Source organism: Mytilus galloprovincialis, chromosome 5 (genome assembly GCF_965363235.1).
Source record: "Mytilus galloprovincialis chromosome 5, xbMytGall1.hap1.1, whole genome shotgun sequence".
NCBI lineage: Eukaryota > Metazoa > Mollusca > Bivalvia > Mytilida > Mytilidae > Mytilus > Mytilus galloprovincialis.
Genome location: NC_134842.1, coordinates 97,501,462 through 97,519,340, shown reverse-complemented (window position 1 = coordinate 97,519,340; position 17,879 = coordinate 97,501,462). Strand labels below are relative to the sequence as shown.

General features: G+C 32.3%; 1 protein-coding gene across 5 annotated transcripts; it reads left to right on the top strand.

Moving 5' to 3' along the window:
* Positions 1 to 3,185: 3,185 nt before the first annotated feature.
* LOC143076830 (uncharacterized) lies at positions 3,186 to 17,164 on the top strand. Of its 5 annotated transcripts, none has more exons than XM_076252721.1 (7): positions 3,186 to 3,308; positions 9,786 to 9,821; positions 13,404 to 13,508; positions 14,661 to 14,765; positions 15,046 to 15,162; positions 15,387 to 15,488; positions 16,580 to 17,164. In XM_076252721.1, the coding sequence occupies exons 1-7, from the start codon at positions 3,214 to 3,216 to the stop codon at positions 16,683 to 16,685; spliced, it is 666 nt and encodes a 221-aa protein (XP_076108836.1). In that variant the 5' UTR covers positions 3,186 to 3,213; the 3' UTR covers positions 16,686 to 17,164. The 5 variants fall into 5 exon arrangements, with proteins under 5 accessions (XP_076108836.1, XP_076108838.1, XP_076108837.1 ...); XM_076252723.1 differs by lacking the exon at positions 3,186 to 3,308 and adding an exon at positions 6,156 to 6,333; XM_076252722.1 differs by lacking the exon at positions 3,186 to 3,308 and adding an exon at positions 8,416 to 8,586.
* The last annotated feature ends 715 nt before the right edge of the window (positions 17,165 to 17,879 follow it).

Below are 17,879 nucleotides of genomic sequence, written 5' to 3'. Positions count from 1 at the left end.
TGTCAGATGCGGAACGTACAGATAAGGTAATAGGTAACAGGTGAATATACTATTGGTATCGGTAGCGGACTCGACCCGGAACTTCTTAATTATTGGCAATATTAATTACGTGGAAAACAAAAGGGACTGGAGTGGTGTAATTTTTAATCTACACCTTTGTACTATATAAGTTATATATAAAGTTGAATTCTGTGATTCGTCGTTTTTACGTGATGACGGCTGACAAATTGGACCTCGTAATTTTAGTATTATAGATACATGCTATTTACAACGTGGCGATATGAACTAATAATGACTGGTATAAAAAAAAAAATCAATGTTTGATTTTATATGTTACAAAAATACTATTTCAATGAAATATAATGAATGAAAAAGTATGACACTGCTTATTATAGCCAGTTATACATAGTCGACACTTACAACTCAATTCGATTCATTTATTGGATTTATAGAATTTTATTTCAACTTTTCACTCTTTTTAAATGTTGACCTAGTATTTGAAGTACAGTTACTACTTGTACATTCGATATCGTAGGTAATCATTTCCCCCCGATAATCCTCCGTCAGAATTGCAATACCGACTCATCACTCGTAAAATATAACCCTTTAATTCCTTAATTCATTTAGACGTAGACCCTGAAAGTAATAAAGTGACAATTAATATGTTAGGAGTATCCTGCAACGCTTACGCATTTGGAAAGGAATATATACCTAAAATATGAAATAAGGAGATGTGGGGTGGTATGATTGTTAATAAATCAACTATCCACCAAAGTTCAAATGAAGCATTAAGGTGGCTGTAAGCAATTATAGCCAACCATACGGTCTTCAACTATGAGAAAACCCACACCGTACAATCGGCTATAATAGGCCCCGACATAAAAAGTATGAAACAATTAAATTCACGAAACTTACGGCCTAGTTTATAACAAAACAATTTACCAAAAATAAATATGACAGACATGAACCATCAATTACAACTTGACTACTTGTCTTTGCAAAAGCCAGCCATATATTTTAACCAATTCGGTTTTTTTTTGGGTTGTTTTTTTTACGAACATCGTCAGTTTTATAAATTTGTTTTCTCATGAAACAGTGACTTACGCAAAGAAAATAAACGCATTGATATTTATGAAGGTAAACTTGGCCTAAATCGGCATGGGGTAACTATACCCAATTGCATGGTTTTATCGCATTATTTCTTCAAGTTATGAATCACTCCGGTTCTGTCCCATTGCTAGACTAGTTAACATCGGGAATCCGAATCGAAATCCGCGGGGAAAAGGGGAGGTCCGAATCCCTTTGAGCTTAAACAAGCTATTATTTTATTCTTTCTGTTCATCCATCACGAAATTACCATTTTATTTCCTGTTTGTCTGTTCACACCCTCCTTTCTTTACATTTACGACCATGTTTTGACGTTATTTTAATAATGACGTCTTAATAACTTAATATTATCACCATGACCACAATGGATAGTTGTACCGTCAATCGAATGCCTTTAAAGCGTTTTGATATTTCAATATTCTTTTATTTACATCTGAAGGATTGTTTATGCTTGCAAGTCTGTATCTATAGACTTTACGACATTAAAGGAATAATTGACGAATCAGGGTACAGAGAAGTTAGTAATTTGATTGATCGACCACTAAACAAGGACCTCTAAAGTAAGAGGAAGGCACAGGTATAAAACAGGTACTAGGTGATTTGAGACCCCACCCCCTTCGTCCGCGAATTTAACCTCAACACATTGTTTTAAAGCAAATGTCAGGCTCAATATCAAGATTAAGATCTAGATACAGGTACAGATAGAGATTAAAGGAACTTCTGTCTGAAGAAAAGGAAATTTGACTCCAGTTGACATCTATATTTTCCACCAATAAAAATTGACTGCCACGATATATCCCATAGTGCTGAAAGTGGCGTTAAACAGCAACAACCAATCAATCAATCATATTTTCAACTCATTTTCTGTTCTTTGATCTAGCATCAGGCTGCTTTTTATCAGATTTAAAGTTTACTACTAATATTTGTAAGGTTTTTTTTTTGGTATTTAAAGGAGATTCATTTTCATATTGTTGACCTTTCTTTTGTCCTATGTTAAATAGTGTGTATATATCAGGTATTTTCATAAGTAATTCGAATAAAACCACTACTAATGTATGCATATATTTAAACAACTGACAGATTTTACTTTTGACATCTTTCAATAGTCCAATATTAATACTCTTTCAAACCAAAATAAAGTATTTAAATGACTTAAAAGCAACAGTTAAGAAATATAAAAATCGAGGACACTATGAGATATATGTGTAAGGCAAACAATATTTCAAAAGAATATGGGTTTTATATCGGGCCTCGGGTTCAATATTTAACGATCGATCGCTCGTCAAACACAATGTTTTACTAGTATGTGATACTCTTAATGAGGAAATAAATTAAAATTACAACTTTTTATGTTACAAAGTATCTTGATAAATATCAATAATTACACAGCGAACGTACAGTGGAGCGTGCCGGTCGGTCTGTGCTTTTTAAGCAATAATGAGCTTTTTAAAAAGGTAGGCAGTTTCTTTTGGTTTTTCTTTTTACCTGAAATTAATGAATTAAGTTTGATATTATATATTGATCAACTGCTGGCATGGGAAATATGCAAAATTCACTGCAATCTAATTATTTTCCATATAAATTTTTCGACTACTTTAAAAGATATCATAGAAATATTCATATATTACACTTTAAATTTCGTAAAATTACAGCGAATAACTAAAAAATTTAGTTGGTTATAAATAATGGTTTTCAAAAATGATTACAAGTATGAAATACATAGTTGTTTAGGAACCTGCTCGGTATCGGAATTTTATCGCTGCATTGAAGACCCATCGGTGGCCTTTTGGGCTGTTTTCTGCTCTTTGGTCGGGTTGCTGCCCCTTTCAAACATTCCCCGTTTCCATTCTCTATTCTATACATAGTAAAAGAGACGACGACAAATGTATCGATTGTATAATTGTAGAAAAGATAATTACTCCACGACCTTTAACCTTACAATATCAAGTACAGAAAAAACTTGTTTCTTCTTCCTCATAAGAAACGTTCAAGATTTAACTAATACTGTCCATTACTTTTAAGGATTGTTTAATTTTTATTTCTATTGAATTATGTTTTTATTATATTTTTTTTTTTTGTATCTATATATACGACATTAAAATTATCATGGACAAATCAGAAAACAGAGAAGTTAGAAATTTGATTGATCGACCACCAAACAAAGAGCAGAACCAACGTCCTTTCCACTGTATAGTTTCCAGGTATTGTATGTGCTTTGAAAAATAACATAGTTCAAGTTTCTTTTGTCCTCAAGACCCATGATTTCGGAGATAGTTAGAGCTATTTTCCTACTGCATGTAGTTTAAAGGTTTGGTTGGCTTGATTGCTTTGTTTTGTAAAAATGTTTGCTCAATCATCCAATAACATTATAAGATAAGAAAATAAGAATTTTATTAATATAATCAAGAACCCATAAAGGGCATCATTTTACAACAATATTATGCACAATATGATTTGAAAAAAGCAAAACAGAAACCTAATACCATCCTATAACGTTATGGACAGGATAAGAGCCTAACACAACATGTGTCTTACATAGCTATTACATCAAATCTCATAATAATAAAATATTATTTCATATATTTTGTTTACATCTGGATCTTATTTCTAAACCTTTAATAATGTAATTTCCTAGGCACATGAGAGTTGGTAAATGCTCATTTGTGAACAGCCAGAAATATATTTTATCCTTAGGTAGTTCTTTAAAATTAGTACAAAAAGTATTTACATTTATCAAATAATAATTTCCTCTGTTCATTATATAAAGGACAATTAACTGTAAAATGGGTCTCATCTTCAATAGAATTAAATCCATGTGATAAGCATTGATGACATAGACGCTGAGTTCTCTCTATGTATTTTTTACTATATCTATCTTTCTCAATTCTAAGATCATGAGCACTTATTTTCATTTTACATATAGCTCTTCTTATATTAAAGTCTTTAATTGATAAATAAGCCTCCTTTACGAAGTCAGTCTTGAGGTTGAAATAATTTTCTAATTATTACCTTGTGATACGGTATCAGATCTTTTGACCACCCAAAATGTTTTAAAACTGTTACAAAGTTTACATTTTACAAATTTAATTAATTTATTGAGCTTTGTATTCAAATTTTGTATATCAAGTGATTGAAGTACATATCTCATAGATGAATACCAACAATTAATGTTTCATGCATATAAAATTTTATTACAAACACAAGCATCATAAAGTAACCCTTCGTCCAATTTGATAAGCCTGTGTACATATTTTACCATAGATATAATGACAGAAAAATATCTGAAATGTGATTTTTCCAAATAATCATTTATGTAGATTAATTCAAATCGATAATCACTTTTTTTTCTTGTAAGCAGCAGAATTAATCTTAAATGAACCCCAAATTTCTCTACAATATAATAATTGGATTTCTTGTGTGATCATATAAATGAATTGCAGTATCAATACTTGGATTACAAGCTGACATGGATTTTTGTAATTTAAATTTTTCCTTTAAGGATTTTTTGAATAGCTCTTCTTTCCCCTCTTGAAAAAGACCACTAGAAGTAAAGACTATCCCTAAATATTTATATCTATTAACACATTCTATAGCCTCTTTATCTAAGTAAAGTGATTCCTTCAAAAAATTTCCAGGCTTGTTAAAAATTAAAACTTTTGTTTTGGACAAGTTTACATCTAGACACCAATCAATACAATAAGTATTTAGTATACGTATATCAAGTCGGTTTTGAAGACCTTTGTTAGTGTTTGATAATACAATAATGTCATCGGCGTACATAAGACAATCAATTCTACGCCCATTGATATCAACAGCATCTAGACTTGGTTCAAATCTTGGAGGCAGATCGTTAATGAAAAGTTTAATAAGTTTGGACTTAAAATATCCCCTTGTCTTACCTCAACTTATAGCGAGCTGAAAGATGGCGTTAATACATTACCCACTTTCACAGACATTTCATTTTTGCTATACATATCTTTTAAAATAGTAAAAAAAATTCCAAATATGTTATACAAGCTGAAGCCCCACCTATATATTGATTGCAATTGTAAAACTTAATTACAATGCTTGAGCAAACAGTTATACAAACACAGCAAGCAAGCCAACCAAAACCTTTAAATTACATGCATTAGGAAAATAGCTCTAAAATAACTACCAAATTGACTGTAATATGACACTTGACAACTTCCAAATTTTAATTTAATAAGTTTTCTCGTTTAAATTGTTTTACATTGTCTTATCGGGGCCTTTTATAGCTGACTATGCGGTATGGGCTTTGCTCATTGTTGAAGACCGTACGGTGACCTATAGTTGTTAATGTCTGTGTCATGTTGGTCTCTTGTGGACAGTTGTCTCATTGGCACATCATACCACATCTTCTTTTTTATAACCTATTATATATATGCCTTCTTTTTACTTTAGGGTTACCAACCTATATACAGCTGTACTAAACTAACCCTTACCCTACACATAAGGTAAAGCCTAACATACCCCAAACCTTAACACTGGCACTAAATCTAACTTAGAACTAACAGTTACCTAACATTGACCGATAAATGAATGTTTACTCTAAATTACTTGGACCTCTAAAGTAAAAGAAGGCACAGGTATAAAATAGGTACTAGGTGATTTGAGACCCAACCCCCTCCTTCCGCGAATTCAACTTAACTTCTGACTGAGTTAAAATTTACACATGAATTTGACTCCGGTTTTTTGTTAGTCAAAGGAGATTTACTTTTCATATTGTTGACCTTCTTTTGTCCTATATCTTTCGGATATTTTCATAAGTAATAGGAAAAGAAAAACAACAAACCACTTCCAATGTATGCATATTCATATTAATTCAACTGACATATTTTACTTCTGATATCGTTCATTAGTCCACTACTAATACATCTTTCAATCCAAAACTAAGTATTTAAATGACTTATTACAAAAGCAACAGTTTAGAAATATAAAAATCGAGGACACTATGAGATTTATTTGAAAGGCAAACAATATTTCTAAAGAATATAGGTTTTATGTCAGGCCTTGGGTTTAAAATTCAACGATCGATCGCTTTTCAAACAAAATGTTTTACCATCATGTGACACTCTAATGAGGAAATATATTAAAATTACAAAAGTTTACAAAGTATTTTGATAAATATCAATAATTATACACAGCGTACGTACAGTGGAGCCGTTCGGTCTGAGCTTTTTAAGCAATAATGAGCTTTTTGAAAAGGTAGGCAGTTTCTTTTGGTTTTTTCTTTTTACCTGAAATGAATGAATTAACTATGGCATTATTGATAAACTACTGGCATGGGTATATATCATGCAAAATTCATTGCTGTCTAATTATTTTCCATATAATTTTTTCGACTACTTGAAAAACATATCATAGAAATAATTCATATATTACACTTTTTAATTAAAATTTTCTAAAATAACAGCGAATAAAATAAAAAATAATAAAGTCAGTTGCTTATAAATAATGGTTGTCTTTAAAAGTATTACAAGAATGATATATATTGTTGTTTAGGAGACTGCTAACTGCCCTCCCCATGTACAGGGATTTTCATGCTGCGTTGAAGACCCATCGATTGCCTTTGGGCTATTATTAAGCTCTTTGGTCGGGTTGCTGCCCCTTTCAAACATTCCCTGTTTCAATTATCTATTCTATATACAGTATACAAGATGACGACAATTTTATCGATTGTATCATAGTATAAAAGAAAATTTAATAGAAATAAAAACTATTTTTACTAACTAATTAATTATTATTTTGATTGTTTAATGTTTATTTCTGTTAAATTATGTATTTTTTACATATTTCTCAAAAAAAAAAAGGGGCGGGGGAATCGATAGTTGATAAAAAATTGTACGTCTGTTGTTTCAAATACTTTTTACTCTTGAAAACAGTATTGTTTTGTTAAAAAATATAGCAAATATCGATATCATGATTTTGAATTGTTCTGTTTGATTACAATACGATATTTGAACCTCAGAATATTTACTTTTTTTAAATTATCTGATTCATAATGTGATCTATGAACAAACCATTACATTGTTCCAGATAATCACCGTTTCTGATGGTCTGGATGGGAGTCCTTCGTTTCTTTATTCTATAAATTTTATGCCCACGCCGTAGAAGAGGGACATTAAGTTTTACCATTATTCATCCGTACGTCCAAAATTGGTTTCCATTACATAACGGAATGCTATGAAACTTATACGCAATGCTTACATGTATTATCGCTATTTTGTGCATTTTTCCTTTGATCTTTTTTGTGATAATTTTTCATATCATTCTACTCGCTTGAGATGGAAAATCATCGCTAGAAACTAAGGAGGCACGTGGCGTTGCTAATGAAATTGACAACGTCGTCATAGGTAAAATAGCGTTAAACAGATTATCATTGGTCATCTCAACTCGATTGCTTTTCTCGCTTTCGCCGTACCGGTCCAAGCGAGAAAAACAATCTCGTTGAGATAACCAACGATAATCTATAAATATCACCAAACTCTTATCAAGGACGGGTATCGTCACTTCTGCGGTTATTGAGCTATATCGCTTTATAAAGTTATATGCAGTGGGGCATCATCTATGTCCAATGGACACGTTCCCGATTTATTAAGACAATTTTTCTGTCTTCTGCCCATTATTCTCTATTTTTTAATATTGTAGGGCCTCATTATTGTCTTTTCTTTATTTCTTTTAGATTGTTTTCTATTCTTTATCATGTTTATAATTTTACCCAAAATTCTCTATTCAGTAAACCCCCTTTCACACACCTTTTCTTTTAAGTTTTAAAGTGCTTTTCAACGCAGTTCTTCACTCTTATATATTATATATGTAGATATGATTCCATTATTATCGGTTGGTAAATAACATTAAACAGTGAAAACGCCTATGTGAGTACTGTCAATGCTGTATTATTTTTTCTTTCTGATTGGTGTGGATTATGGTCAATTTGACAATCATACAAGATCTGACTATTTAACGTTAGATCTATTTACAATACTTCTACTTAATTACTTTCATCAAACGGATTAATTTCAAATAGTTGATCCTTTATAATAGTTCCTTTAACTACTGGTGCATTTGCACTTTGTTTTTAGTGTCGTTGCGGGGTTTACAGAATAATGAGGCTGCTGGAAAAAAATATATATAATTTTTTAACTATAGAATAATGAAATTATTGGAAATCGGCCATTAAATGAATAAGCAACGAAGTCGATATAATTATATCATGTCTGCATATGTATAGAAAAAAAAATGATTAAAGGGAGCTTATTAGCACGTGACACTGTTTAATAACAAAATTATTCACCCTTAAAAATAATTCAGTCTCGATGTTGTGTTTTTTTTAAAGCGTTAAGTGTGGTTTAAAGTTCTTTATATATCAATGTTACCCCCTGCGAGTTGATAATTATTTATTGCATTGAAAGGTACATGGAAGTAATTTAAAAGCAGTATGTCTCGGTTTAGTAAAAGGTAAGATTTTTATCTATTTCCCCTGCGTTCCATGGGGAAACAACTTTTGAAGTATCCCTTTCCCTCCCTCTTTTTGTGTTTCTCTTTTTAGATTCTGGTATCGATGCCTCTTGTTTCCAAATCATGCATTTAATTGATAATAATTATGTGCCAAGGATATAGCTAGAGGCACAAAATGTGACAGGGGTCCTCTAAAACAGAGCCCGTGTCGGGATTAAAGAAGGGGACGACTGAAATTGATTAGAACATTTATAGATCGCAAGATTTGTGTACACAATACATTATTTTTTTAGTCTGGTCATTTTATCATGAACATATACATTGTGTGTGAATTTCCGTTTTTTGATTGAGTTAAGCCTTCCAATTAATATTTTATAGTGTGTCTTTTTATGTTGTGATGTTATACTATTGTTTCAGAAAAGGGAGAAGGTTTGGTACCAGTAAAACGTTTAATCCCGCTGCAAATGTTTGCACCTGTCCCAAGTGAGGCATCTGATGTACGGTGGTTATCGTCTGTTTATGAAGTTAATACGTGTTTCTCGTTTTTATATAGATTAGACCGTTGGTTTTCCCGTTTGAATGGTTTTACACTAGTTATTTTTGGGGCCCTTTATAGCTTGCTGTTCGATGTGAGCCAAGGCTCCTTGTTGAAGGCCGTACCTTGACCTATGATGGTTTATTTTTAAAAAATGTTACTTGGATATCATGAAGAGTTGTCTCATTGGCACTCATACCACATCTTTCTATATCTATACGAAAAAATTTTGGGGGAAATAATGCGCAGGCTTACGGTTAAAGTGCCTTACGGCAGCCATTCCCATGATAACGAAGATGTTTTCTGACATCATCTTGCTAACAAACTGTTCAGAACGAAGTTCAGAGAGAGAACACTAATAATGCAGTCGTTATATTTCGCTACTCTATCATTATTCGCAAGTACAGGTAAGATCGATTACAGGGAGGGACTAAATTATTCGGGTGATTGTGTTAGATACGCGATTTCAATTAGTGCTTTGAAACCACATTAATGACTGAGAACATTGTTATGATTATTTCATGTGTGGTTATTTCGAAAACTGATCTGCTTTTATTAACCCATGCACTTGCTATATAAAAATCAATTGAACGTAAATATTTGATAGGAAAATGATTGTATTTTAATAGGTTCCATTTATCTATAAAATGTATTAATTTTTCAGCTCCAGTAGACCAGGATCATTGAAAGCTTCTGAAAGGTAAGGCATCCATTTGTGACATTGCACCATTGAAAAGCTGTGACAATATACTGCTCGCAAAATGTGGTAGGCTATGGTATTTTTAAAAGCTCTTATTATATTGTTGTGTACGCTTAAATTGATATCTACATTTGAATTTATCTATACTTGCATGAATTATGATATTAAAACGTCAAATATTAATGTGAATGAGTTCTTAATGTATGATCTAAAACTGAAAACTGAAGAAATAGTATTTAGGAGTTCTAAGCGACTTTCTATTTATAGGACTGTGAGGTAGGTATCATAAGTGAAGATAATCTCATTAACTGCACCATGCAGAACGAAAGAAGGAGGCGAGTTTGAAATGCTACTTCTTATCTCCGGGTATTACCAGACAGTTTTGTTACTGAACACGTGAAATTGCAAACACATTCAGTCTTAGATGCATGATTTATTTATGTTGTTAGTGGTTATGAACGAGCTATCAGTATATGCTCTCAGATATGTACTGAGCGTCTTTTTGTTGTTGGGATGTACAAGTACCCGGCTACGTCCACTTGTATTTCTAGTATTTGTATTTTTATCTATCGGATGAGTTAAGCTTTTTTCAACTGATTTTTTTTTATATTTCGCTCTTGTGTTGTACTGTTACACCACTGTCCTAGGTTAGGAGGAGGATTAAGATCCCGCTAACATGTTAAACCCTGCCACATTATCTACGAATGTGCCTGTCCCAAGTCAGAAGCCTGTAATTCAGTGGTTGTCGTTTGTTTATGTGTTACATATCTATTTTCTGTTCATTTTTTGTACATAAACTAGGCCGTTAGTTTTCTCGTTTGAATTCTTTACATTGTCATTTCGGGGCCTTTTATAGCGGACTATGCGGTATGGGCTTTGCTCATTGTTGAATGCCGTACGGTGACATATAGTTGTTAATTTCTGCGTCATTTTGATATACATAGTTAACTAAATAGCCCTGAACAATTTTGTATAATCATTCAATAAAAACGGTTTAAATGACAAAGGAGGGGAAAGTTCATTTCCGTTTTAGAACCGATAAACTGTTTTAGAACAGTTTGCAATATCTTGGAAATGTAAGTATAAAACTAATGGACGAAAAATTCTCAAAAGTTTCTTCTGTCGGCTACTGTGTGTTTTGCCAACTCATGAGTAAAATAGGATTCTTATTCATCAGATCATTCGTTTAGAAATATTGATTAATAATTGTTTGAGTATTGTCCAATGGCAAATATTACATGTAGTCCAACGACAATAGTTTTGTTAGGTAATGGAAATTTTGAGGATATGCAGACACTTTTTTACTGTTAAAACTATGATGATACGTTTGTTAAGTATTAGAAAGTGAATCTGGCTACATGTCACGGTCCTTTAACGAAGTCTTGGTTTGAAAAGAGTTTGACACTTTTCCTTATTTTCCCCCACTTCGTTGGCAGAGTTGTATTTCTGCCACCAAAAGGTTAAGGGTACTCTGTGATGGTGTAAAGGTATGAAAAAGATATAGAATAGGAAATACCGGTAAACGAAAAGACTTTAGATTTCTGCTAGTGCGGCAACACATATTATTTTAAAAAATATTCAAGTTAACCCCTCCAAACTCTCCACCACACCCGAAACGTCGGTTGGTAACTATTATACTATTGATTGAACTAAATGAGTGCGGGTCTAAGAGTGACGCGGGAATGATAGATTTTTGGCAAGCGCTACACGTGAAAGTCACATTATTAAGAGTGAAACGCTTACCAAACGTTACACGTGAAAGTCACATTGTTAAAAGTGAAAACGGGGATGAGGGACGCATGAAATTACAAGCGTTATTAAAACAATGATAAGTGGGATACGGGAAAATGACAAAACAATCAGCGGAATCCGCCGGGGGGATCAGATATCGCTCCACCGGTTACACGCCATTATTCCGACAGCTCATTAGTCCGACAGCTCATTAGTCCGACAGCTCATTAATCCGACAACCCATTGTTATGACAGCCCATTGCTCCGACAACCCATTAGTCCGACAACCCAATAGTCCGACAACCCATTGTTCCGACAGCCCATTGATCAGACAACCCATTGATCCGACAACCCATTCGTCCGACACTTTAGAAACAAATATTGGGCGGTATTAATGTAAAAAAATATGTCTGTCTTAATGTCTATATCATAACGTATACATTATATACAGAAATTGTGTATTTATCTACCTTTGATAATGTACAGAATTATTTCCGTATGGATTGACTTCGAATTCCGTATATACGGAAATATACGGATATATGACCTAACAGTTCCTTACTAACTTAAAAACAAACAATTGGCAATCATGCCACCTCTTCTTATTTGTATGTGCAGAATTGGAATTATACTGCATTTTATAGTTTGTTCTTATATTTGTACTATTACAGAAATTCAAGTTAGTCCAGGTTTGGGGAGGGTTGGCTCCTTCGGACTTGTTTAACCCCGCCATATTTTGTATGTGCCTGTCCCAAGTCATGATCCTGTAGATTTATAGTGTCATTGACTGCTTTTTTTAAGCATGTGTATCAACCCAAGGCACTGAAACACATTTCCTGAAAGAGAAGACTAAACGAAGCTAAACGGACAACCACAAATATTATCGAGAACGGAGTTGATTTTTTAAAGAAAAAATAACCGGTACAATTATTACAGATGTAATGTCGGAATAATGGGCTGTCGAAATAATGAGCTGTCGGAATAATGGGCTGTCGAAATAATGAGCTGTCGGAGTAGGCTGTCGGAGTAATGGGCTGTCGGAGTATTGGGCTGTCGGAGTAATGGGATATCGGAATAATGGTTGTCTGACTAATGGGATGTCACCCGCTCCACCATTAGGCTCCCATAGTAAAACTGTAATTGTAAATCTCTGTATTTAGAGTCATTGTGTTAAGTAAGCAAGTACGTTGTTATTCGATATTTGATTTCTAAATCTAATCTTTTAATCTTGAAGTTAGCATTGTTATCCCATTATAGAATAGTATCGTTTCATGAATGACCAAACTGAAAGATTAAAACAGTTACGTCATAATTTATTTGGCAATGATCTACATATCCGTATTAGTACTAGTAATTAACCTCAGATATGTTTTTAATGAACTTTACTGTTTGTTGTTAGTACCTAATCGACTGATCAGTTATTTATTTGGTTGACTATTTTAAAATAAATTGGTACACGACGTCCTACGGCAGATATTTCAAGCATATTCTGCACAATGACACGGTAATATTTTTTAAAATAAAAGTTTTGTGGTACTGAAGCGACTAAGCTAGACATTTGGATATAAAGTATTAATAGTAGTATTCGTCTCTATTTATTTTGCACACTTTTTAGTTGGCAAAGCACACTTATTGCAAATTTTAAAGTAACTCCCTCTAGTAATAGAAGCAACGAAATGTTATATGTTGACGCAAGTAAAGTGAATGTCCCACTATTACTGTATATGTAAGCAAAAATATCCATTAAGCTATCAACTTTTCAAACTGCACAAATAATCTGAATTGCATGGAATCATTTTTTTCTGCCATTTACATTCCACTGTTTTAGATTTGATTGTTTTCTTCATTTAGGAGGCCATCTTCGTATGCACCTAACGAAAATTTACAAAATGAAGTAGTAAAACTACAGTCTCAAGTTGAGATAGAGAAGAAAGCAAAAAAAGAAGCAGAAGAAAAGTAAGTGTCCTTATTTATAAACTAGAGGCTCTTAAGAGCCTGTGTCGCTCACCTTGGTCTATGTGTATATTAAACAAAGGACACAGATGGAGTCATAACAAAATTGTGTTTTGGTGATGGTGATGTGTTTGTAGATCTTACTTTACTGAAAATTCTTGCTACATGTACTTACAATTTTCTCTATCTATAATAAACTTGGCCCTTTAGTTACAGAGGAAAATACTTGGTAAAAATTTACCAAATTAATGAAAATTGTAAAAAATTGACAATAAAGGGCAATAACTGCTTAAGGGGTCAACTGACTATTTTGTATATTTTGACTTCTTTGCAGATCTTACTTTGCTGTACATCATTACTGTTTACAGTTTATCTCTATCTATAATAGTATTCAAGAAAACCCAAACGGTAAAATTTCTTTAAAAATTACCAATTAAGGGCAGCAACTCAACAACCAGTTGTCCAATTCATCTAAAAATTTCACAGCAGATAGATATTGAATTGATAAACAATTTAAACCCATTGAATTGATTAACAATTTACCCCTGGACAGATTTGCTCTAAATGCTTTGGTTTCAGAGTTATAACCCAAAATTTACATTTCCCCCCTATGTTCTATTTTTAGCCATGGCGGCCATCTTGATTTGTTGGCTGGCTCACCGCACACATATATAGATACCCTTATAATGATTGAGGCTAAGTTTGGTTTAATTTGGCCCACTACTTTCAGGGGAGGAGATTTTTGTAAAAGATTACAAAAATTTACGAAAAATTGGTAAAAAATGACTATAAAGGGCATTTACTGACCATTTTGGTCATGTTGACATATTTGTAGATCTTACTTTGCAAATGTTACTGCTGTTTACAGTTTATCTCTATCTATAATAATATTCAAGATAGTAACCAAAAACGGCAAAATTTCCTTAAAATTACCAATTCAAGGGCAGCTACCAAACAACCAGTTGTCTGATTCATCTGAAAATTTCAGGGCACATAGATCTAAACTTGATAAACAATTATACCCCATGTCAGATTTGCTCTAAATACTTAAGTTTCAGAGTTATAAGTCATATCTACATTTTACCCATATGTTCTATTTTTTGCCATGGCGGCCATCTTTTTTTGATAATGGCATTTCTTATTGTATTTCATCAGATATAAACAAATAGTCAGTAAACTTGATGTGGTACAACATAGACTGATAGACAGAAACAAAGAAGTGGAAGAAGAAAGAGAAGCAAAGGAGGAAGTCATGAAGAGGTAAATAAATAAAGAAAAACAAAAATATGCTAAACTAAATGCAAACTATAATTAGTTGAACTTGTAACTTTATTGCTTTGATGGTCAGCAGTCTTTGAATATATTTGCCATTAATAAGCCATAAAAAATCACAAATCCAGTACACCCTAATAATTAAAGGTCCTTTAAGAGTTTTTACAATTTAAAATGCATATTCTTTTTACACATAAGTGGCTTACTCATGGGCAGCAAGGCAATTATTCTAACATTGTGATGCATTATTTTACAATTTTTATTTCAGCAATAAAACATTGCAGTTGACCATAAACAAAATGGAACAGTATTTACGGAAAAAGAGTACTGGCAGTCGGTTTGAATCAACCAATGTGGTAGATGTAGTAGATGTTGATATGGGTGGGTAAGTATTAGTTTGGATAATTTCCCGTCCTTTATTGTAATGGGGCATTGATAACATTTTGTAGTCTTGTACAAGAAAAGGCAAATTTTAACCTCATGAAAAGAAATCACATTACAGTATATTTTCCTCAGTTTGACCTTAAATGAAACCTACTATGCAATATGCCTTGTAAAAAAAATCTAAAATGTATAATAAAAGTGGTATTACAATTGATTTCTTTACAGGAAAGCAGATATAGAAAATATCATAAAGACAGAAAATGAACTAGAAGAAAAATCTCGACAATTACAGAGAGAAAAACAGACAAATGAAATTCTGGATAAAAGGTATTTGACTATATGAATATATACAAAGGGTAGTGTAATTTTTTTCTTCTTTTATAATTCACTTAAAGTTTGGTTTCCTTGGCTTTTGGTCATAAAACTTTACTCATAACTTGCAGTACAAAATTTGTGCTTTGTTATTGAATTTTAATTATACCAGTCAATTATGTTAGGTGTTTTTTTCAAATAAAAAAGGCTGATTATCATTGATTTAACTATGTGAATTCAGTTTTTATAACAAATTTCAATTGCAGCCGCATGTAGGCATGTGCAGTAGTTCCTAACTGGGATAAAGGGGTACACTCTTTTTAGTCTCATGTCTAAGAACTTTATTTAGGCTGATTAATGTCAGATCTGTATGTTGTGGTCTTGTATTGTGGCTAGTTTTGATGAATTTTATTTTTTTGTGACTTTGAAATTTATTCACACAATACTTTTAGAATTGATGATAGGGGTCTTCTTGACTTTTATGTAGGGTATATGAATTATTTGTTCATTGTTGAAGACTCTCCAGCGACTGTCAAAATCAAGAACAGTAATTATTTATGTATATTTTTTTACACTAGAGTTACTGCCCTTGGAATACATATACTTTGATACTTGAGTAGTATTAATTTTAGTTAAGATTGTTTAAATGTTATTCTTTGTTGCATCTATGCTATTAATAATTATATTCATAATTGAGCTTTCTTTAATAAAATATTTCGTATTTCGTATATAGTCATAAAAATTAATTGATTGATTTGTGTTTGCTAAATGTGGTCTCAGAACAAAAACCAGACAAATGTGGTCTCAGAACATAAACCAGACAAATGTGGTCTCTGAACCTAAACCAGACAAATGTGGTCTCAGAACATAAACCAGACAAATGTGGTCTCAGAACAAAAACCAGACAAATGTGGATATTAAGACACGTAACATCAAACAATAGACAATCAACACTGAAAAATAAAAATAAATGTGAAACATGATCTTGAAAAACAGAGGGTGGACAGAACATGCTTCTTGAAAGACACTCACTGAAAACAATGTGATATGAAGACAAGCTTTTTTTATCAACTTATTAATGTTGTTTTTTGTGTTTTATTTTTCAGATGTAAACTGTTAGAAAAACTATTAAAAGAAAACAACATTCATATAGACAGTAGTGAACTAGACAATTTAAACAAACAATTTTCTAATACAGAATTGGACTTTTAAAATTATATTTGTTCATAGATTGTTTAAATACTCATGTTACATCACTCATCACAGATACCATATTGATCTTTTATACCAATATAGATTAGTAAAACATGTGTATATGACAAGTGCAAAAAGGTTGTAAACAATGATGTCATCATACTGGTCATGTGATTTATTCATTTCATTAACAACAGTAATCATTCACGTTAAAAATCACATTATTACTGTAGATTCATTATAAAATTTCAATCATAATTGATAACCAAGTGCATGAAAATTGATTAAGACATGCATGGTTGTATGCTGTAAAATGTGGTCTTTGCTGAGGTTAATTTTGTCTTCATTTGATATATTTAGTTACAAGTCTTTTTTTTTGGGGGGGGGAAGGGGGGGGGGGATAAGGAGGCAAAGCACTTATCAATATTTGATTGGTCAGGTAGTTTTTATAGGAAGTGATCAATTAAAATCTTACTACGGTATGCATGGTGGAGTAATTTTTTTTTTAAAAGGGCATTTTAAGCCTTCCCCATATATTTGTTTCTGGATTAGTCCTTACCTATTCATTAGTTTTTACATAAATATTGTAAGCAATTTTTGCATTATCTGTTGTGAATATTTATTATATATATGTTTTACTTTGTTTTGGGCAGCAAAAGTATAGTTACCTAATTATTTTATTCCTAATAAAAAGTTAAAAAAAAATCCTTATGTGTTTGTCTTATTATTATTTCAAAAAGGTTTTTGGAGTGGAAACAGATTGAGAAAGGGAATATAAATCAAGTAGACAGAAACCACACAACAAAGGCATAGGAAATATTTTAAACACATTTCAATACTTACAGGAAACCTCATGTTATGATGCATGGCAACAAATTAACGATAAATATTTAAGAAATATGTGATGACTTGACAAGTATTTCATCAGAGGTCTGTCAGATAACTAAAGAGTAAAACTAAATAATCACCATGGGAATTAAATGTCCAAATGCTAATAAAACTGCATACCAAATATCATAGCCCTACCACTAAAGGTACTCCATAGACCATACCCAATCACAAATATCATAGCCCTACCACTAAAGGTACTCCATAGACCATACCCAATCACAAATATCATAGCCCTACCACTAAAGGTACTCCATAGACCATACCCAATCACAAATATCATAGCCCTACCACTAAAGGTACTCCATAGACCATACCCAATCA